The 23,978-nt window shown below is 43.3% G+C and overlaps 1 protein-coding gene across 2 annotated transcripts; it reads left to right on the top strand.

Annotated features, from left to right (window-relative positions):
- Window positions 1–532: 532 nt before the first annotated feature.
- LOC139562774 (Y+L amino acid transporter 2) lies at window positions 533–23,492 on the top strand. Of its 2 annotated transcripts, none has more exons than XM_071380793.1 (10): window positions 533–617; window positions 14,906–15,494; window positions 16,127–16,252; window positions 16,373–16,517; window positions 16,964–17,087; window positions 17,503–17,606; window positions 21,327–21,423; window positions 21,646–21,795; window positions 21,950–22,133; window positions 22,307–23,492. In XM_071380793.1, exons 2-10 carry the CDS (start codon window positions 14,993–14,995, stop codon window positions 22,372–22,374), a joined length of 1,500 nt encoding a protein of 499 aa, XP_071236894.1. In that variant the 5' UTR covers window positions 533–617; window positions 14,906–14,992; the 3' UTR covers window positions 22,375–23,492. The 2 variants fall into 2 exon arrangements, with proteins under 2 accessions (XP_071236894.1, XP_071236895.1); XM_071380794.1 differs by lacking the exon at window positions 533–617 and adding an exon at window positions 14,722–14,793 and having other exon boundaries at window positions 22,307–22,503.
- The last annotated feature ends 486 nt before the right edge of the window (window positions 23,493–23,978 follow it).

Below are 23,978 nucleotides of genomic sequence, written 5' to 3' on the forward strand. Positions count from 1 at the left end.
TACGTCTACTTCTATAATTGTTGCCTATTACTGTTGCGCTCAAATATATTGCCCACTGAGCACACACTTGTTGTATCAATGTTTCCTAGTCATTTCAATGAAATTACGTTGAACCAATGTGGAATAGACGAATAATTGTTATCTGTGCCCAGTGGGTGTTCTCTCGCTTCAAAAGTGGTTGAATAGCTATTTTCACCCCGAAGGTACCTGCAAATTACCACAGGTGAGAAATTACACAGTAAACGAGAAGCACTTCACTTGCCTCCAACCAAATTCATTTGATTTCTGAATAATTGATTCCAGGTAATTATTTTACGTTGAAGTGAAAAATCTGTTTCATTTTTGTTTCTTGGTCCAGTGCAGTTGTAAATCAAAGAAATACACTGTGAACACAAAGTATATATATATTTTTTAAACTTATTTTAGAGGAAAATAAATAGTGAATCATACAAGTGTTCCAATATACTGTATTTGAGAGACGGTATCCATTCATGTGATCGTTTATTGCCGCTGTCACGTGACTATGATAATTGATCTCTGCTGTGTGCTCAGTGGGGATGCCGCAGCCACACATCTTGGCAGGTCGTCAAGAGGGATAAACAGAAAACAAGAAAAAGGTAAGACAAATAGCCGATACAAATGTAGCGGTTACTACTAATTTCACTAGTTAGTGTAAATGCCTGATTCACAGCCTACCTGCCATGTAAGATAATGGACGTTGTTATTTCCTGGAAAGAAGATAAAAAAAATAACTGGTCCCTTGCGTTTGCATGGGGTTTTACTGTATGTTTTACTGAACATTACAGTAAACATAATGTCAATATTGTTTTAGAAACAGACGACAATCAATCTCATTTCGGCTAAAAATTCAAATCCTCGATTTCCCTGTAGGGGAGAACGGGGTTGGTTGTCACAGTGCTTACTCAAAATGCATGGGGGCTGTGTAATAATTTGCTGCTACTGTAGGCTGAATGATAGAACAGCTATTTCCATGTTAAAATGTTATGGGATGCATTTTTCTCCATTGTTTTTGATGGTTGCATGTTTGGTAGGCCTACGTTATGAACAAATAGCCACAGCAGTCTACTGTTAAAACGAACTTAAAGTGGGTACATCCTCAGTGTTAACAGTAAATGCGCGGCAGAAGTTGCACTGAATTTTCACAATGTTCAGGTTTGTGCTCAGCAGACCTGAAATTTGCTCAGGGCCAAAAATTTTTTGAGGGAACATTTGGCAGGTGCATGATTTATGTCTACGTAGTTTGAGAGATTTTGATAAGCCTCACCCCAGAATGATCCTTTTACTGAAAACGAAAGGCTGGTAATTTAAAAGATTCATAGTCATAAGTCATTACTTTCCTTTGTGTAGAGACCTTGTGAGTATGGTGGTAAGGCTGGGCAATATATAGTCTTTTAATGTATACTGGTATTGATCCACGTACCGGTATAAAAAATAAAAAAAAACGTCTATAAAGGTATTTTTGATACAGTGCTAAATAAATGAAAAGTTGGACAAATTGGACTAGTTTACTGTCAGTTTTGTCCTAGTTTGGTTGAGTATAAAACAATCAGAATGGAGAAAGCCCATTTAAACCACTTAGAAATCATTGGTTGTCATCAAGGGATGCACGACATATCGGTGAACATATCGGAATCGGACGATATTAGCTAAAAATACCAACATCAATGTCTAGTTTAACGCCAATGTTAAAAACCGATGTCAAAGGTACCGTGCATACCTATGTAACGTAGGTACATGACTTAATAACGCCATGTAAAATTTTGCGCTACACATAACCGCCATGGATAACAGACATTACTGTGCAGCCGTATTCATCGACTCTGTCAATCACAACATTCTTATTGGCAGACTCAACAGCCTTGGTTTCTCAAATGATTGCCTCGCTTGGTTCACCAACTACTTTTCCGATAGAGTTCAGTATGTCAAATCGGAAGGCCTGTTGTCTGGACCTCTGGCAGTCTCTATGGGGGTGCCACAGGGTTCAATTCTCGGGCCGACTCTCTTCTCTGTATACATCAATGATGTCGCTCCCTTGCTGCTGGTGATTCTTTGATCCACCTCTACTCAGACGACACCATTCTGTATACCTCTGGCCCTTCTTTGGACACTGTGTTAACTAACCTCCAGATGAGCTTCAATGCCATACAACTGTCCTTCCGTGGCCTCCAACTGCTCTTAAATGCAAGTAAAACTAAATGCATGCTCTTCAACCGATCACTGCCCGCCCATCCAGCGTCACTACTCTGGATGGTTCTGACTTAGAATATGTGAACAACTACAAATACCTAGGTGTCTGGTTAGACTGTAAACTCTCCTTCCAAACTCACATTAAACATCTCCAATCCAAAATTAAATCTAGAATCGGCTTCCTATTTCGCAACAAAGCATCCTTCACTCATGCTGCCAAACATACTAGAGGTCGACCGATTATGATTTTTCAACACCGATACCGATTATCGGCCAAAAAAAGCCGATACCGATTAATTGGTCGATTTAATTTTTTTTTTAAGTATTTGTAATAATGACAATTACAACAATACTGAATGAACACTTTTCTTTTACCTTAATATAATACATCAATACAATCAATTTAGCTTCAAATAAATAATGAAACATGTTCAATTTGGTTTAAATGTTTAAGTTCCTTGCATGAGAACATATGAAAGAGTCTTCAATATTCCCAGGTAAGAAGTTTTAGGTTGTAGTTATTATAGGAATTATAGGACTATTTCTCTCTATACCATTTGTATTTCATATACCTTTTACTATTGGATGTTCTTATAGGCACTTTAGTATTGCCAGTGTAACAGTAGAGCTTCCGTCCCTCTCCTCGCCCCTACCTGGGCTCGAACTAGGAACACATTGACAACAGCCACCCTCGAAGCATCGTTACCCATCGCTCCACAAAAGCCCTTGCAAAGCAAGGGGAACAACTACTCCAAGTCTCAGAGCGAGTGATGTTACCGATTGAAACGCTATTAGCGCGCACCCCGCTAACTAGCTAGTCATTTCACATCGGTTACACCAGCCTAATCTCGGGAGTTGATAGGCTTGAAGTCATAAACAGCGCAATACTTGAAGCATTGCGAAGAGCTGCTGGCAAACACACGAAAGTGCTGTTTGAATGAATGCTTACGAGCCTGCTGGTGCCTACCATCGCTCAGTCAGACTGCTCTACAAATCATAGACTTAATTATAACATAATAACACACAGAAATACGAGCCTTTGGTCATTAAAATGGTCGAATCCGGAAACTATCATTTCGAAAAACAAAACGTTTATTCTTTCAGTGAAATACGGAACTGGCATCCCTAAGTCTAAATATTGCTGTTACATTGTACAACCTTCAATGTTATGTCATAATTATGTACAATTCTGGCAAATTAATTACGACCTTTGTTAGGAATAAATGGACTTCACACATTTCGCAATGAGCCAGGCGGCCCAAACTGCTGCATATACCCTGACTGCTTGCAGGGAACGCAAGTAAAGTGACACAATTGCCCTAGTTATAAGACATTCATGTTAGCAGGCAATATTAACTAAATATGCAGGTTTAAAAATATATACTTGTGTATTGATTTTAAAGAAAGTCATTGATGTTTACGGTTAGTATATTGGTGCAATGACAGTGCTTTTTTCCCAAATGCGCTTGTTAAATCATCAACCGTTTGTCGAAGTAGGCTGTGATTCAATGAGAAATTAACAGGCACCGCATCGATTATATGCAACGCAGGACACGCTAGATAAACTAGTAATATCATCAACCATGTGTAGTTAACTAGTGATTATGTTAAGATTGATTGTTGTTTATAAGATAAGTTTAATGCTAGCTAGCAACTTACCTTGGCTTCTTGCTGCCCTCGCGTAACAGGTAGTCAGCCTGCCATGCAGGATCCTCGTGGAGTGCAATGTAAGACAGGTGGTTAGAGCGTTGGACTAGTAACCGGAAGGTTGCAAAAACGAATCCCCGAGCTGACAAGGTAAAAATCTGTCGTTCTTGTAACGCCCGGGGTGTAGTGGGGAAGAAGTCAGGCGCAGGAAGCAGAGAGTTCAGGGTAGCGTTTACTTTTATTGCACCACAACAGTGAACAGACGCCGACCAAAACAAATGCCCCAAACACGGGGGACTTAAACAGTCCAGCAAAACCCAAACACACGGACAACCGTGACATACAACCGTGTACAACATGTACATCGAAAAATAATCCTGCACAACCAGCAGGCGGGCCGGCTGGTAAATAAAGCCCAACCAATCAGCCTAAACTACACACAGGTGAAACCAATAAACATAAAAGGGGGGAAAAGGATCAGCTAGTAGGCCGGTGACGACGACCGCCGAGCGCCACCCGAACAGGAAGGGGAGCCACCTTCGGCAGGAGTCGTGACAGTTCTGCCCCTGAACAAGGCAGTTACCTCACCGTTCCTAGGCCATCATTGAAAATAAGAATGTGTTCTTAACTGACTTGCCTAGTTAAATAAAGGTGTAAAAAAAAAAATAAGTCCAAATCGGTGTCCAAAAATACAGATTTCCGATTGTTATGAAAACCTGAAATCGGCCCTAATTAATCGGCCATTCCGATTAATCGGTCGACCTCTAAAACATACCCTCGTAAAACTGACCATCCTACCGATCCTCGACTTCGGCGACGTCATTTACAAAATAGCCTCCAACACTCTACTCAACAAATTGGATGCAATCTATCACAGTGCCATCCGTTTTGTCACCAAAGCCCCATATACTACCCACCACTGCGACCTGTACATAGCTCATCTGTAAATAGCCCATCCAATCTACCTCATCCCCATACTGTATTTATTTATTTATCTTGTGCACATCCTACCATTCCAGTGTTTAATTGCTATATTGTAATTACTTTGCCACCATGGCCTTACCTCTCTTATCCTACCTCATTTGCACATGCTGTATATAGAGTTTTCTACTATATTATTGATTGTATGTTTGTTTATTCTCTGTGTAACTCAAATCAAGTCAAATTTTATTTGCCACATACACATGGTTAGCAGATGTTAATGCGAGTGTAGCGAAATGCTTGTGCTTCTAGTTCCGACAATGCAGTAATATCCAACGAGTAATCTAACCTAACAATTTCACAACAATTACCTTATACACACAAGTGTAAAGGAATGAATAAGAATATGTACATAAAAAAAATATATGAATGAGTGATGTATAGAACGGCATAGGCAAGATGCAGTGGATGGTATAGAGTACAGTATATACATATGAGATGAGTAATGTATGATATGTAAACATTATATGAAGTGGCATTGTTTAAAGTGGCTAGTGATACATTTATTACATCAATTCCTCCATTATTAAAGTGGCTGGAGTTGAGTCAGTATGTTGGCAGCAGCCACTCAATGTTAGTGATGGCTGTTTAACAGTCTGATGGCCTTGAGATAGAAGCTGTTTCCAGTCTCTCGGTCCCTGCTTTGATGCACCTGTACTGACCTCGCCTTCTGGATGATAGCGGGGTGAACAGGCAGTGGCTCGGGTGGTTGTTGTCCTTGATAATCTTTTAGGCCTTCCTGTGACATCGGGTGGTGTAGGTGTCCTGGAGGGCAGGTAGTTTGCCCCCGGTGATGCGTTGTGCAGACCTCACTACCCTCTGGAGAGCCTTACGGTTATGGGCGGAGCAGTTGCCGTACCAGGCGGTGATACAGCCCGACAGGATGCTCTCGATTGTGCATCTGTAAAGGTTTGAGTGTTTTTGGTGACAAGCCGAATTTCTTCAGCCTCCTGAGGTTGAAGAGGCGATGCTGCGCCTTCTTCACCACGCTGTCTGTGTGGTTGGACCATTTCAGTTTGTCCGTGATGTGTACGCCAAGGACATTAAAACTTTCTACCCTCTCCACTACTGTCCCATCGATGTGGATAGGGGGGTGCACCCTCTGCTGTTTCCTGAAGTCCACGAATATCTCCTTTGTTTTGTTGACGTTGAGTGTGAGGTTATTTTCCTGACACCTCACTCCGAGGGCCCTCACCTGCTCCTTGTAGGCCGTCTCGTCATTGTTGGTAATCAAGCCTACCACTGTAGTGTCATCTGCAAACTTGATGATTGAGTTGGAGGCGTGCATGGCCACGCAGTTGTGGGTGAACAGGGAGTACAGGAGAGGGCTGAGAACGCACCCTTGTGGGGCCCCAGTGTTGAGGATCAGTGGGGTGGAGATGTTGTTACCTACCCTGACCACCTGGGGGCGGCCCGTCAGGAGTTCCAGGACCCAGTTGCACAGGGCGGGGTCGAGACCCAGGGTCTCGAGCTTGATGACGAGTTTGGAGGGTACTATGGTGTTAAATGCTGAGCTGTAGTCGATGAACAGCATTCTCACATAGGTATTCCTCTTGTCCAGATGGGTTAGGGCAGTGTGATTGCGATTGCGCCATCTGTGGACCTATTGGGGCGGTAAGCAAATTGGAGTGGGTCTAGGGTGTCAGGTAGGGTGGAGATGATATGGTCCTTGACTAGTCTCTCAAAGCAATTCATGATGACAGAAGTTTAGCTCAGTTACCTTAGCTTTCTTGGGAACAGGAACAATGGTGGCCCTCTTGAAGCATGTGGGGACAGCTGACTGGGATAAGGATTGATTGAATATGTCCGTAAACACACCAGCCAGCTGGTCTGCGCATGCTCTGAGGACGCGGCTGGGGATGCCGTCTGGGCCTGCAGCCCTGCGAGGGTTGACACGTTTAAATGTTTTGCTCACGTCGGCTGCAGTGAAGGAGAGCCCGCAGGTTTTGGTAGCGGGCCGTGTCAGTGGCACTGTATTGTCCTCATAGCGAGCAAAGAAGTTGTTTAGTCTGTCTGGGAGCAAGGTATCCTGGTCCGCGACGGGGCTGGTTTTCCTTTTATAGTCCGTGATTGACTGTAGACCCTGCCACATACCTCTCGTGTCTGAGCCGTTGAATTGCGACTCTACTTTGTCTCTATTCTGACGCTTAGCTTGTTTGATTACCTTGCGGAGGGAATAGCTACACTGCTTGTATTCGGTCATGTTTCCGGTCACCTTGCCATGATTAAAAGCAGTGGTTCACGCTTTCAGTTTTGCGCGAATGCTGCCATCAATCCGCGGTTTCTGGTTTGGGAATGTTTTAATAGACGCTGTGGGTACGACATCGCCGATGCACTTACTAATAAACCCGCTCACCAAATCAGCGTATTCGTCAATGTTCTTGTTCGCCGCAATGCGGAACATATCCCAGTCCACGTGATCGAAGCAATCTTAAAGCGTGGAATCCGATCAGCGTTGAACAGACCTGAGCGTGGGAGCTTCCTGTTTTAGTTTCTGTCTATAGGCTGGAAGCAACAAAATTGAGTCGTGGTCAGCTTTTCCCGGAAGGATGGCGGGGGAGGGCCTTATATGCGTTGCGGAAGTTAGAATAGCAATGATCTAGGGTTTGCCAGCCCTGGTAGCGCAATCGATATGCTGATAGAATTTAGGGAGCCTTGTTTTCAGATTAGCCTTGTTAAAATCCCCAGCTGCAATCCCCAGCCTCAGGATATGTGGTTTCCAGTTTACATAGAGTCAAATTAAGTTTGTTCAGGGCCATCGATGTGTCTGCTTGGGGGGGATATATGTGGCTGTGATTATAATCGAAGAGAATTCTCTAGGTAGATAATGCAGTCGGCATTTGATTGTGAGGAATTCTAAGTCAGGTGAACAAAAGTACTTGAGTTTCTGTATGTTGTTATGATCACACCACGTCTCGTTAATCATAAGGCATACACCCCCGGCCTTCTTCTTACCAGAAATATGCTTGTTTCTGTCAGCGCGATGCGTGAAGAAACCAGCTGGCTGTACCAACTCCGATAGCGTGTCTCGAGTGAGCCATGTTTCCGTGAAACAAAGAATGTTACAGTCTCTGATGTCTCTCTGGAAGGCTACCTTTGCACGGATTTCGTCTACCTTGTTATCAAGAGACTGGACATTGGCGAGTAGTATGCTCGGGAGCGGTGCGCGACGTGCCCGTCTACAGAGCCTGACCAGAAGACCGCTCCGTCTGCGCCTTCTACGGCGTCGTTGTTTTGGGTCGCCGGCTGGGATCCGATCCATTATCCTGGATGGTGGGCAAAACAGAGCATCCGCTTCGGGAAAGTCGTATTCCTGGTCGTAATGTTGGTGAGTTGACGTTGCTCTTATATCCAATAGTTCCTCCCGACTGTATGTAATAAAACCTAAGATTACCTGGGGTAACAATGTAAGAAATAACACATAAAAAACTAAATACTGCATAGTTTCCTAGAAACGCGAAGCGAGGCGGCCCTCTCTGTCGGCGCCGGAAGTCTGTGTTGTTGTATGTGTCGAACTGCTTTGCTTTATCTTGGCCAAGTCGCAGTTGCAAATGAGAACTTGTTCTCAACTAGCCTACCTGGTTAAATAAAGGTGAAAAAAAATAAAAACACAGCATTCCTAACCTATGACCTACAATGTCTGCTGTGTGGATCGAGCAGTCAACAAGTCGAGCAGTCATTTGAAAGAGTAAGAAAATGTCAGCTAGACAACTCAAAGGCGAAATCCATTAAAGTCACATTTCTGCCCTGATAGAGCTGCCCCGGTCAACTAAAATCATCTTTCCTCGGTTGCAACATTCACTACCTAATTCCAAACTGCCTCTGGAAGCAACATCAGCACAAGAACTGTTCGTCAGGAGCTTCATGAAATGGGTTTCCATGGCCGATCAGCCACACACAAGCCTAAGATCGCCAAGCGTCGGCTGGAGTGGTGTAAAGTTCACCACCATTAGACTCTGGAGCAGTGGAAACGCGTTCTCTGGCGTGATGAATCACGCTTCACCATCTGGCAGTCTGACGGACGAACATTACCTGCCCCAATGCATAGTGCCAACATTAAAGTTTGGTGGAGGAGAAATAATGGTCTGGGGCTGTTTTTCATGGTTCTGGCTAGGCCCATTAGTTCCATTGAAGGGAGATCGTAACACTACAGCATACAATGACATTCTAGACGATTCTGTGCTTCCAACTTTGAGGCAACAGTTTGGAGAAGGACCTTTCCTGTTTCAGCATGACAATGCCCCCGTGCACAAAGCTAGGTCCATACAGAAATGGTTTGTCGAGATCGGTGTGGAAGAACTTGATTGGCCTGCACAGAGCCCTGACCTCAACACCATTGAACATCTTTGCGATGAATTGGAACTCCGACTGCAAGCCAGGCCTAATCGCCCAACATTAGTGCCCGCTCACTAATGCACTTAATGGAAGCAAGTCCCTGCAGCAATGTTACAACATCTAGTGGAAAGCCTTCCCAGAAGAGTGGAGGCTGTTACAGCAGCAAAGGGGGGACCAACTGTTCGCATACTCTTGGTCATGTAGTGTATCATTTCACAATATTTAACTTATTTTTGACGGTATGGCGGTATTTAACTGTTTTTTATTCTTCTGAATAAAATAAGTTCTAAATATGTTTCATGAGTAGTGGATGACAACCAATGAATTCTAAGTGGTTTAAATGGGCTTATTCCATTCTGATTGTTTTATATTCAACCAAACCAAACTAGGACAAAACTGACAGTAAACTAGTCCAATTTGTCCAACTTTTCATTAATTTAGCACTGTATCAAAATACCTTTATCGACGGTATTGTAAAAATCCATACTGGTATACCTCAAAAGACAATATATCGCACTATCCTACCATTACATAGCACTAGGGTTTGATATGTCATTGATACAGTATACACCTTATGGGCGTGAGAATCTGTACATATTTCATGAGAAGAAACAAAAGCAGAGCTCCTTCCAGACAGGGCAGCTCAGAAACACAACCCCTGTTTTGTTTCAGGTTCAAATAAACACCACCCTTTTCTCTCACAGTCTGCATGTATAGGGCATATCATAGTTGAAATGACAGTCAATGTTCCCTCAAACTTTTTTGGCGCAAATTGTTGTCTCCAACTTCCGTCACGTGTTTACTGTGAACACTGAGGCTGTACCCGCTTGAAGTTACAGTTTTAACAGTGGCCAAGTAGGCTACTGTTGCTATTTGATCATAATGCAGGCCTACCAGAGTGGCCTACCATCAAAAACATCAAAGAAAAATGTATCCCATAACATTTTAACATGGAAATAGCTGTTCTATCATTCAGCCTACAGTAGCAGCCAATGTGTGGTGTTCAATGTAGGCCTACATTCCATGAGACTTTGAAAAAAACATGCAGGGCTTGACATTAACCTGTTTATCCACTTGTCCTTCAGACAAGGAGGTGACTGAAAATGTTCTTGTTTGATGCAAGAAACCACTTTACAAAATAAAATTCATTTTTCCAGTACCATTATTACAGAGGATCATACAAATTATGCTACCCTCTACCTATTGGCTACTAAGCTTCTTTTTTTATTTAACTAGGCAAGTCAGTTAAGAACAAATTCGTATTTAAAATGACAGCCTAGGAACAGTGGGTTAACTGCCTTGTTCAGGGGCAGAACAACAGATTTTTACCTTGTCAGCTCGGGGATTCGATCTAGCAACCTTTCGGTTACTGCATCAGACTCACCTGGACTCCATCACTTCCCTGATTACCTTCCCTATACATGTCACTCCCTTTGGTTCCTTCCCCAGGCGTTATTGTTTCTGTTTCATGTCTGTGCGTTGTTCGTGGTTTGTATTATGTTACGTTTATTTATTAAAACGCTCACTCGCTGAACTTACTTCCCGACTCTCAGTGCACTCGTTACAAAAACCCTCAAATAAAGTGCCATGCAAAGTTTGCTCTTCCGGTAATAGAGGCCAGAGTATTTGCATGGGACTGTCATCAATGTTCCCTCTAAACTGCACAGCTCCCCTCAGACTGTCACACAGAATAAATATCAGCCTGTGCAGAGAAGCATGAGATTGAACTTCACTGAACTTTTCCCCTTTAGTTAACACTATCAACATTCGCTCTACTGTGGGAATTGCTCGAATCAACCAATATTAGCCACTTTCAATGTAACAAACTATGCAAGACTTATTAGTATGCAAAACGAACTGTGCATGAGATTCTCTTGTAGGCAGAAAGCGCATAGGAATAGAAATCTATTGCACTGAAAGGCATGACTCAGGCCCGTACTCTCGCCATAACCAATCAGAGCTGCAGTAGGCATATATGCAAATATCCATATATGGATCTGTGCCATTCACTTTGAAGTGGACTGAGTAGATGCGCTTGTTTTGAGATCCTGTAGCCACCTGTGCACATTTGTTCATATTCTTTGCTAGTTATGGAGTTATTAGCCCAGTTATAGCTAATTTCTAGTCAACAATGGGGGAGTGGTTGCTTCCTGCAAGAGCACAAAATGTGTGCATTTCTAGCCCTCTTTGATAAGCGAGTCAGGTAAAGAGATTTTTTATATGTCTTAAAGGGGCAGTATTTTGAGACTGTCTTGAATAAGGTAGCCTAGCAGTTAGTGTTGGGCCGCCCACCAAAACTCACGGACCAGGCAAGGAGGGCATTAATCAGAGAGGCAAAAAAGAGACCAAAGATAACCCTGAAGGAGCTGCAAAGCTCCACAGCGGAGATTGGAGTATCTGTCCATAGGACCACTTTAAGCCGTATACTCCAGAGCTGGGCTTTACGGAAGAGTGGCCAGAAAAAAGCTATTGCTTAAAGGAAAAAAATAAGCAAACACGTTTGGTGTTCGCCAAAAGGCATGTGGGAGACTCCCCAAACATATGGAAGAAGGTACTCTGGTCAGATGAGACAAAAATGTAGCTTTTTGGCCATGAAGGCAAATGCTAAGTCTGGCGCAAACCCAACACCTCTCATCACCCCGAGAACATCATCCCCACAGTGAAGCATGGTGTTGGCAGCATCATGCTGTGGGTATGTTTTTCATTGGCAGGGACTGGGAAACTGGTCAGAATTGAAGAAATTCTTGAGGGAAACCAGTTTCATTCTTCAAGAGATTTGAGACTGGAATGGAGGTTCACCTTCCAGCTGGACAATGACCCTAAGCATACTGCTAAAGCAACACTCGAGAGGTTTAAGGGGAAACATTTAAATGTCTTGGAATGGCCTAGTCAAAGACCAGACCTCAATCCAATTGGGAATCTATGGTATGACTTAAAGATTGCTGTACACCAGCGGAACCCATCCAACTTGAAGGAGCTGGAGCAGTTTTGCCTTGAAGAATGGGCTAAAATCCCAGTGTCTAGATGTGCCAAGCTTATAGAGACATACCCCAAGAGACTTGCAGCTGTAATTGCTGCAAAAGGTGGCTCTACAAAGTATTGACTTTGGGGGGTGAATAGTTATTTATGCACGCTCAAGTTGTCTTATTTCTTGTTTGTTTCACAATAAAAAATATTTTGCATCTTCAAAGTGGTAGGTATGTTGTGTAAATCAAATGATTCAAACCCCCCAAAAATCTTTTTTATTTCCAGGTTGTAAGGCTACAAAATAGGAAAAATGCCAAAGGGGGTGAATACTTTCGCAAGCCACTGGACATACAGTATTTAGCTGGTATCCTATTTATATTACATATTGGAACTCGGACTTCACACTGTTGGGGCAATCCATCTCATCACTCGTAGGCTTATCAGTGTTCACAGAACACTCCTCCTGCTCTCATGAGTGCCACTGGGTCTTTGGCAGTCGTCAGCTTGGTTTCCTGGGAGAGGAGGAGAAGGAGAGTCGGCACTCTCACTAGAGGAACTGTCATTGAAGTCTTAAAGTATTTGGTTTTAAATATATTTAAGTATCAAAAGTAAATGTTATTGCTAAAATATACTTAAGTATCAAAAGTATAAATAATTTCAAATTCTTTATATTAAGCAAACCAGCCGCCACTATTTTCTTGTTTTTTTAAATTAACGGATAGCCAGGGGCACACTCCAACACTCAGACTGTCACACCCTGATCTGTTTCACCTGTCTTTGTGCTTGTCTCCACCCCCCTCCAGGTGTCGCCCATCTTCCCCATTATCCCCAGTGTATTTATACCTGTGTTCTCTGTTTGTCTGTTGCCAGTTTGTTTTGTTCGTCAAGCCTACCACCGGTTCTCCCCTTGCTCCTGTCTTTTTCTAGTTTTCCCAGAAAGTTTTTTGGGGGGTGTTTTTGTGCACCACTTGGTCTTGCCTTTTGTTTGTCCAACTTGAAGAACCCCTTCACTCTCCATCCGAGTCTGACCTGATTCACCAAAAATTTTTGATAACCAATTAGGTGAGGAGGCCGAGGCGGGCTGCCGCGGCTGAGAAATAGGCTAATTAGATGCATGAAAACTATATTGCAGGGTTCGCCCCAAAGAATGTACTTTATTTGTTATCATTTAAGGCATTTTTTTGCTATAGATTGTAGATATATGAAGGACACATTGCTAGGTCTAAACAGTGTTACACCAAGTTATTTTTGATCTAGTCTAGGCTGCATGATTTTCAAATTGGTAGGGCTTAGTTTCTCTTGTCCATAAAAATACTCATATCAGCATAGCCGTGGGAAGTAGGGGTGATGAGGGTGCTGAAGCACCAGATATAGTTTTGAACTAGGCCTTTATTCCTCCTGTATGAAAAATACTCAGAGCAAAGTATTTGCAAGTCCATCATCCTGCTGAGTTCGCCACTGGGTGAACATGTAGGTATTCCTTGCCAGAAACTTTTTATGGGGCCTAAGTCATGGTAAAAAACAACTCAACCTAATGGTTCCTCATTGCACTTTTTTATTACATTTTAAATGTAGCCTATATTCAAATCCAGGTTCATCTTAATCGAGAGACATAGATCTTGAAAGACTTATTTGCACAGTTTTTTGCACTAATTTAGTTTATTTTCATACTTATTTTGTTTAGGCTACTTTATTTATTTTGAAACTTGTAGCCCTATATGAAAGGATTTGTTCAGTTCGATAGGCAAAAGACATATCCTAATAGGCTTATTCGTTTTTAGCATAAGCCAATGTTCATTAGTTTTTAAAGGTTATAAAACGAATTATTTCTATGTTTTTTTATCTCATTGTATATTTATGATTTTTACAGTTCGATAGGCAAAAGGAATAATAGGCCTATTCGTTTTTAGCCTAAATCAATGTTCATTCATGTGTTATAAAGATTGTTATAGGCTAAATAATAATTTATTTAATCTGATTGTTGACTTTTATATAAATGCACAATTTGTAAGCTATATAAAACAGACTCATCATTCATTCATTCATACACTGACTCATCATTCATTTAGCCTATTTTGTTTGTTTCTGCTTATTGAAAGTGTTGCTGCGAGAGCTTCTACCCGATTTGCCGGTTGTGCAATTTAAGGACATTAAAAGGCTAAACGCTTCGACAATATTATACATATTTGTTTATAAGTTTAACTTGTGAAAGTAACGTTTACTGCAATTTGTATTCACAGTAGCCTATGTGTAGGGCCCTTTTTCCAAACAGCCGATAATATAGGCCTATCTGACATTTCGGGCTGCGTTGGTGCTCTCTGCTCTTTCTACAATCTACATTGTTCTCTTGCATTATGTTATAGTCTAACTACCACATATGTATTGAAATGTATTAGGCCTATGGCATGTCGCCGTGCAGTCAAATTCAAATATACTACACCATTGTTTGTGACATCACAATGTCGTCACCGTCGACGATGGCTGTCAAACATTGTCATAGACAATGCAATTGTAAAACTGCTTGCTACATGTGGAAATTAAAAAGGAGGGTTATTGTCAATTATTTCTTTAAAATGTTCATACAGTTTAGACATGGGTGTGAGATGATGGGCGATGATGGGTCCTCCCAGAGCTGCAGAGGTTTCCGCTGCACAGGTGAGTGGGCTTGAAGGAGATTAGAGGGATTTGCTTCAGAGGCATAGCCATGCTAGTTTTCTTTCTCTCTTTCAATTCTCTAATTCTCTGTCTTCTCCTTTCTTGTCTCTAGTCTCTTAGGGCAGATAGCACCTAGTCAGAGGGGACCCTTTTCCCAGAAGTAGCCAGCCAGCTAGGACCCCAGACAGACAATCCCAGCATGGGGAACCAGGATGAGTCCAGGAAGCTGAACGGGGGCTCCTCGCACCCCGACGCCACCTCAGCCGTGCCCCCCGAGCAGGCTAAAGAGAGCATGCAGATGAAGAAGGAGATCTCCCTGCTCAACGGAGTCAGCCTCATTGTGGGCAACATGATTGGCTCGGGCATCTTCGTGTCTCCCAAGGGCGTGCTCATCTACAGCGCCTCCTACGGCCTGTCGCTGGTCATCTGGGCCGTCGGTGGAATATTCTCAGTGGTCGGCGCTCTGTGTTACGCAGAGCTGGGCACCACCATCACCAAGTCCGGGGCCAGCTATGCCTATATCCTGGAGTCCTTTGGTCCATTCATTGCCTTTATTCGCCTGTGGACATCACTGCTCATCATTGAGCCCACCAGTCAGGCGGTCATCGCCATAACGTTCGCTAACTACCTGGTGCAGCCACTGTTCCCCACGTGTGAGCCACCCTACTCAGCCTCGCGCCTCATCGCAGCCGCCTGCATATGTGAGTAAACACTTATGACGCGCTTATGCACTCTCTGCCTCACTTTTCCCTTTATCCTTCTCTCACAAGTGGAAAACAAAGTGTCAAAGGACACTCTCTGAAAATGCAGACACTGTAAAAATAGAATATTAGCAGACTGTTAAATTAAAGTTGAGTCACTAAAATGCTCTCAAATGAGTAGGACTCTTAGTAGGACTTGCTCTCTAGGTTTTCCAGTACCTTCCTACATCATACCCATTTTCAGTAACCCTCCGCTACTTCAGCAGACAGGTATGCTAACATTTGGGCCAAGAAATAGTACATACTGTTCCTGCATTACAGGGTGTACATTTTAACTGATTCCAAATCTGTTTTCATGCATGTGTGTGCACTCACTGGACTGTGCATCTGTACAGACAGAAGCCCAACAGAACAGAGCAGGCAGAACTACTCTGAGTTAAGAAGCTTCGAGTCCTCTCATCATGTGACCTGTGAATTGTAACACATAACATGTAACTAATTAAAAGAGGGCTGTGTGATTGAAAGTCTCACAGCACAGTAAAATAATTTGGCTCTGATCTTTGATCTTTACCAGTCGTCTGCTAAGTACTAGTCTGCTGATGTTGTGTGAACACTGTCTTTGGTTGGCCTAGGTTTGCTGACGTTCATCAACTCGGCCTACGTGAAGTGGGGCACCAGGGTGCAGGATGTCTTCACTTACGCCAAAGTTCTCGCCCTCGTTGTCATCATCATCACAGGCATAGTGAAACTATGCCAAGGTCAGTGACACTAACACTGCTGCCAACACACTACTGTTGATTCCTTTTCATATCAGATTTTTATCCCATTTGCATGAGAGGTTGTATAGTAATTATTGTAATTAGTAATTATCCTCTCAGGATACACCGTGAACTTTGAGGCGTCGTTCCAGGGCTCTTCTACAGACCCAGGAGACATTGCCTTGGCCCTGTACTCTGCCCTGTTCTCCTACTCAGGCTGGGACACACTCAACTTTGTTACCGAGGAGATCAAGGACCCAGAGAGGTACTCATGACACCCTGACAAACACATACCAAACATACCGTTATTGACCGGTTTGATTTCCGCCTTTATAGTCAGTCATTAACTAGCCTGGCCACAGATCTGCTTGTGCTTTAGCCGAGAGGTCGGCTGAAGCACAAACTGCTCCGCTCCCGTGCTAGAACGGTAACTGGGTTCTGTTACTAATTGGAGGAAGCTTTGCTAACAAGGATGTGTGAATGCAGTGGTAGATAATGGAGTGCCATAGTGATCGCTGGCAGCTGGCTGTTATTCCAAAGTAGAACCTACTGTATGTACATTCACACATTAACGCCATTGACATGTATCCTTACCACCATGTTGCACTGTAGGTTTAAGCAAGTAAACTCCGGTAAGAGTATATGCCAAGCAGAGAGAGAGACGTATACTGTATGAATGATAATGTTTGAACTCTTACCCTGTTTCCATAGGAACCTGCCCCTGTCCATTGCCATCTCCATGCCCATCGTCACGATCATATATATCATGACTAACGTGGCTTACTACGCCGTGCTGGACATGAGTGCCATCCTCGCCAGTGATGCCGTGGCTGTGGTGAGTTCAGAATTAAGAGCTCTCACTTTTATATCATGGAATAGAGCTGTTGAAGAGCAGATTATTGCTCTGATTTCCGGGAATGTAGTTTGAGAGGTAAATTGCATGCAGCGCCGACGCACATGCTACATGTTGAAGTTATTACCAGGCGATTAATGCCCTTGCTTTTTATTTATGTATACATTGAGTTGATCTTCTGTTCCTAGGCCTGTTTGTCTTTTGATTCTATAAGTGTCTGCTCACCCTCAGGCAACTGTGTCGGCTGGCCCGGCCCAGTGAGAGTCTGGATGTTTAATTGGAGTCCGACAGACTCCCATTTAGATATGGATCTTTCTTTATAAATGTGTAAAAGTGCCCCCTGGAAAAGTGTGTTTTTGAGATTCTGTGTTAAAACAAAATAAAAACTCCTCTGTAGACGTTTGCCGACCACACTCTGGGAGTGATGAGCTGGACCATCCCCATCGCTGTGGCTCTGTCCTGTTACGGAGGGCTAAACGCATCTATTATCGCCGCATCCAGGTAAACCCTGTGACACACACATACATACACACACTCACACTCCCATACAATGCCCTAAACTTTATAGTCTTGCTGTACAGTCTAAGGCCTCGATTCCCATGTTCCATCTGGTTAGATCTCTGGTTATGTTGAGCTCCAATGGTTTTTATATTGACGTTCTATAATAAAAGCCATCTGGAGTTACTTTCTCGTAATGGCTACGGAGGTACACTAAATTGCCAAAAGTATGCTCGCGAACGTCTCATTCCAAAATCATGGGCATTAATATGGAGTTGGTCCCCCCATTTGTGTCAAATCGGAGGGCCTGTTGTCTGGGCCTCTGGCAGTCTCTATGGGGTAGCCACAGGGTTCAATTCTTGGGCCGACTCTCTTCTCTGTATACATCAATGATGTCGCTCTTGCTGCTGGTGAGTCTCTGATCCTCTACGCAGATGACACCATTCTGTATACTTCTGGCCCTTCTTTGGACACTGTGTTAACAACCCTCCAGACGAGCTTCAATGCCATACAACTCTCCTTCCGTGGCCTCCAACTGCTCTTAAATACAAGTTAAACTAAATGCATGCTATTCAACCGATCGCTGCCTGCACCTGCCCGCCCGTCCAGCATCACTACTCTGGACGGTTCTGACTTAGAATATGTGGACAACTACAAATACCTAGGTGTCTGGTTAGACTGTAAACTCTCCTTCCAGACTCACATCAAACATCTCCAATCCAAAGTTAAATCTAGAATTGGCTTCCTATTTTGCAACAAAGCATCCTTCACTCATGCTGCCAAACATACCCTCGTAAAACTGACCATCCTACCGATCCTCGACTTCGGCGATGTCATTTACAAAATAGCCTCCAATACCCTACTCAATAAATTGGATGCAGTCTATCACAGTGCCATCCGTTTTGTCACCAAAGCCCCATATACTACCCACCACTGCGACCTGTACGCTCTCGTTGGCTGGCCCTCGTTTCATACTTGTCGCCAAACCCACTGGCTCCAGGTCATCGACAAGACCCTGCTAGGTAAAGTCCCCCCTTATCTCAGCTTGCTGGTCACCATAGTAGCACCCACCCGTAGCACGCGCTCCAGCAGGTGTATCTCTCTGGTCACCCCCAAAACCAATTCTTCCTTTGGCCGCCTCTCCTTCCAGTTCTCTGCTGCCAATGACTGGAACGAACTACAAAAATCTCTGAAACTGGAAACACTTCTCCCTCACTAGCTTTAAGCACCAGCTGTCAGAGCAGCTCATAGATCACTGCACCTGTACATAGCCCATCTATAAATAGCCCAAACAACTCCCTCTTCCCCTACTGTATTTATTTATTTTGCTCCTTTGCACCCCATTATTTATACTTCTACTTTGCACATTCTTCCACTGCAAATCTACCATTCCAGTGTTTTACTTGCTATATTGTATTTACTTCGCCACCTTGGCCTTTTTTGCCTTTACCTCCCTTAGCTCATCTCATTTGCTCACATTGTATATAGACTTATTTTTCTACTGTATTATTGACTGTATGTTTGTTTTACTCCATGTGTAACTCTGTGTTGTTGTATGTGTCTAACTGCTTTGCTTTATCTTGGCCAGGTCGCAATTGTAAATGAGAACTTGTTCTCAACTTGCCTACCTGGTTAAATAAATGTGAAATAAAAAAAGAAAAGAAAATTTGCTGCGAAAACAGCCTCCACTCTTCTGGGAAGGCTTTCCACTAGATGTTGGAACATTGCTGCGGGGACTCGTACCCATTCAGCCACGAGCATTAGTGAGGTTGGGCACTGATGTTGGCCGATTAGCCCTGGCTCGCAGTCAGCGTTTTAATTCATCCCAAAAGTGTTGGATGAGGTTGAGGTCAGGGCTCTGTGCAGGCCAGTCAAGTTCTTCCACACCGATCTCGACAAACCATTTCTGTATGGACCTCACTTTGTGCACGGGGGCATTGTCATGCTGAAACAAGAACGGGCCTTCCCCAAACTGTTGCCACAAAGTTGGAAGCACAGAATCGTCTAGAATGTAATTTCCCTTCACTGAACTAAGGGGCCTAGCCCAAACCATGAAAGCCCCAGACCATTAATTCCTCCTCCACCAACTTTACAGTTGGCACTATGCATTTGGGTAAGTAGTGTTCTCCTGGCATCTGCCAAACCCAGATTCGTCCGTTGGACTGCCAGAGAACGCGTTTCCGCTGCTCCAGAGTCCAATGGCGGCGAGCTTTACACCAATACAGCCAACACTTGGCATTGTGCATGGTGATCTTAGGCTCGTGTGCGGCTGCACGGCCATGGAAATCCATTTCATGAAGCTCCCGAAGAACAGTTATTTTTGCTGACGTTGCTTCGAGGCAGTTTGGAACTCTTCAGCACTCGTGGTCCCGTTCTGTGAGCTTGTGTGGCATACCACTTCGCGGCTGAGCCATTGTTGCCCCTAGACATTTCAACTTCACAATAACACCACTTACAGTTGACCGGGGCAGCTCTAGCACGGCAGAAATTTGACTAATTTACTTGTTGGAAAGATGGCACCCTATAACTGTGCCAATTTGAAAGTTACTGAGCTCTTCAGTAAGGCCATTCTACTGCCAATGTTTGTCTATGGAGATTTTAAACACCTGTGAGCAAAGGGTGTGGCTGAAATTGCCGATTCCACTAATTTGAATGGGGCGTCCACATACTTTTGTATATATAGTGATTGCTGTATGCCACAGATTTACCATTATGTTGTCCAGATACTCTAGTGGCCGCTAGAGCTGAGCGATTAACCGAAATGTATGTTATTTTTGTAATTGACCGACATCTGTTAAATTATTTGAATTCCGTTTCGTTCTTTTTTTTTTAGGTCTCAATGCACACGTTGGCTGCAGTTTCACTAGTCATAAATCAGATCATGCCTGAACTGTGCGATGTAGCAGGGAGTTGTAGTTACCAATAGGCCAATTTTCTACATAGTTTAGCGCAGAAAACGTGATTATTAACTACAATGACCATAATCCATTGTACGGCTATTTGTCTGGTTTAGCCACGAAGAGAGACAGAAGAGGCGCGATTGAGAGGGATAGCGAGCAGTTGCTTCGTGAGGTATCTCTACCAGAAAATACATGATCTAAGTGATGGACAGTTGGTATTAAGCAGTCATAAAAGTATGCCTTATTTACTTTGAAGAACTATTGAAATAGTTTGGGCTCCCGAGTGGCGCAGCGGCCTAAGGCACCGCGTCTCAGTGCAAGAGGCATCACTACAGTCCCTGGTTCGAATCCAGGCTGTATCACATCTGGTTGTGATTGGGAGTCCCATAGGGCAGCGCACAATTGGCCCAGCGTCGTCTAGGTTTGGCCGGGGTAGGTCGTCATTGTAAATAATAATTTCTTAACTGACTTACCTAGTTAAATAAAGGTTAAATATAAGAACATTTGATTTTGTCAGACAACATAGGCAGGAGCTCTATAGAGATGAGGTGATGAATTGGAATTAAATAATAAAGTCATCAAATGTAATTTATACACCAACTGAAATAATTTAAGTAAAATCATGTGAATAACTGGTGATTAATAAGTAATAAACAGTAATGGGCAGGCACGACCATCATGGGACTTTTATGATTTTTTAAATTCTGTGTTGTTCAACCCACATAATGCATAGTGCATTAAATAATCTAACCAAAACTGAACCGACCAAAAAAAGCACTAATCGCTCAACACAATCTCTAAGTGATACCTCTGTCGTTGGCAGGCTGTTCTTCGTGGGTGCTCGTGAAGGTCACCTCCCGGATGCCTTATCAATGATTCATGCGGAGAGGTATACTCCTGTCCCTGCTCTGATCTTCAACGTAAGCACCCCCTTTCCTTACATCACTTACATCGCATACTTTAGAACAATTTCATCAACTTCTATGCCAAACAAACAAAGTAGAATCATCTCGCCCAGTGCAGCTTCCTAACTATCTGGTGTGGATGATGCTGATGAGCCATGTCTCCCCCTGCTGGCGAGTCATATATTCTGCCTCTGTTGACCAGTGTCTTTTTTTGTGTGTGTGTGTGTGTATCCACAGTGTGCCATGGCCTTGGTATACCTGACTGTGGAGGATGTCTTCCAGCTGATCAACTACTACAGCTTCAGCTACTGGTTCTTTATGGGTCTGTCTATCGCCGGGCAGATCTACCTGCGCTGGAAGGAACCAGACAGACCCAGACCACTCAAGGTGAGATGAGATAACTTGACTGTCTCACCCGTGAACCAATATGTTCATACTTTATCAATTAATAGACTAAAGATAAGCAATTACATGTAAGGCAACAATAAATGTTATTTTCTTCTTCTTCCTTCCATGTCTGTCCTTGTGTTCCTGTGTGCAGTTGACCCTGTTATACCCCATCATCTTCTGTTGTTGCACTGTGTTCCTCGTGGCAGTGCCACTGTACAGTGACACCATCAACTCTCTCATTGGCATCGCCATTGCCCTCTCAGGAGTGCCAGTCTACTTCCTAGGCATCCACCTGCCCGAGTCCAAACGCCCACCCTACATTACGAAGTTACTACGTGAGTTACCCTCTCTAAATAAGACCCTTTCCTCAGCCTGTTTTCAAATAAGAACTGATTTATATTCCTGTCTTGTATAATAGTTTACAATAATTCCATTGAGAGATGTGGAATCAGTATTTTCTTTTAGTGCGTTTCTGATTGCTCTTAACTCTTTCTTTCTCTTGTGCTAGGTACTTTCACACGCTTTACCCAGCTCACCTGTTTCTGTGTGCTCACCGAGATGGACATCAGTGAGTAAACCTCACTCCCAACCATGACATAAAGTTCTTACCATGTTACCCACCACCCTTTGTAATTCACAAACAGACACATGGGACCAACTCATGGAAATTCACCTCTTTTGCAAAAACAAGGGAATATTTAAACATTTTACCTGAATGTCTAACTACTACATTAGTCTGTAGTTTACAATTTGGGACACTATACACACATTTACACGCACAGACAGGTATAGAGAGGTGACAGTGTGGGACTCCAGTTGCTTTTCACTGCCGCCAACCTGGTGCCTGATGGTTCATGTGAAGTTAAGTATTGGGCAAGGACAGATACCAAGGAAAGCCATGGTCATCTGACCAGTACTCTGGGACATCCCCTCCTCCTTATGTCATTATCCTACTCATAGTTTCACTTCTCCCCATCTCCTGACAAAGCATTGTCCCCTGCCTGGTGTATGAGCTGAGGGGGTGAGATCCACATCAGAGCCTGTGGAGGTCTCTCCCTTCTCAAGGGCTGGAGATCCATGTAAGATGGAATGACCTAGAGAGGTTAGACAATTTTGTTTTATGATCTCAGAGTACACTTTCATTTTTAGAATTTTAGGTGCTGTGCCTGTCAGAAACATATAGTGTACAAAACATTAGGAACACCTGCTCTTTCCATGACATAGACTGACTAGGTTAATCCAGGTGAAATCTATGATCCCTTATTAAATCCACTTCAATCAGTTTAGATGAAGGGGAGGAGACAGATTAAAGAAGGATTTTTAAGCCTTGAGACATGGATTGTGTATGTGTGCCATTCAGAGGGTGAATGGGCAAGACAAAATATTTAAATGCCCTTGAATGGGGTATGGTAGCAGCTGTCCTGCGCACCGGTTTGAGTGTGTCAAGAACTGCAACTCTACTGGGTTTTTCACGCTCAACAGTTTCCCGTGTATATCAAGAATGGTCCAACACCCATCCAACTTGACACAACTGTGAGAAGCATTAGAGTCAACATGGGCCAGCATCCCTGTGGAACGCTTTCGACACCTTGAGGCTGTTCTGAGGGCCAAAGGGGGTGCAACTCAACATACCCCAAAGGGACATGCAAACAGACTGATTTTTATAAATATTAAAATGTATTTCTTAAAAGTGATGCAAAGGTCTGTGTTTTTGTGGAGCTTTTGAGTTATGGATGATTTTTCAAAAAGGGGAACAAATGACTCCGTCTGCTATGTGGTTCACCACAGCTCTACTGTCCTTTAGTTCAGTGTTTTTTCCAGCCCTCTGGAAAACTTCCATTTTTATCACATGCAAATTTTTCTGTGAACTGCTGACTGACCTCAGTAAGGTTAACGTAGTATTCAATTATGTAAACTATTTGTCCATACATTACATTTTCTGTAATGGGGCTGGACCTCTATCAAATTATACAACATTCATTAACCTGAAAAACCAATCCCACCCAGACATTCTCTGTATTGCTTTGGAAAATGTGCAGTAGCCCCAACTAAATGCCATGTAATCTCAGCAAAGGCAAATGCCAACATGGTTTTTGGAGGGTTACTCATGAGGTCATGTCAGCTTTACCAACAGTTTGGGATCACTTGATGGGCTTATTGGGGCAGCAGCAGTGAATTAA

This window comes from Salvelinus alpinus, chromosome 33, assembly GCF_045679555.1.
Source record: "Salvelinus alpinus chromosome 33, SLU_Salpinus.1, whole genome shotgun sequence".
Lineage (NCBI taxonomy): Eukaryota > Metazoa > Chordata > Actinopteri > Salmoniformes > Salmonidae > Salvelinus > Salvelinus alpinus.

Coding starts and splice junctions, on each gene's coding strand:
- LOC139562774 (XM_071380793.1), top strand. CDS start 14,993: ATGGGGAACCAGGATGAGTCCAGGAAGCTGAACGGGGGCTCCTCGCAC. Junction 15,495..16,126: donor CATCGCAGCCGCCTGCATAT/GTGAGTAAACAC, acceptor TGGTTGGCCTAG/GTTTGCTGACGTTCATCAAC. Junction 17,088..17,502: donor CCAGTGATGCCGTGGCTGTG/GTGAGTTCAGAA, acceptor ACTCCTCTGTAG/ACGTTTGCCGACCACACTCT.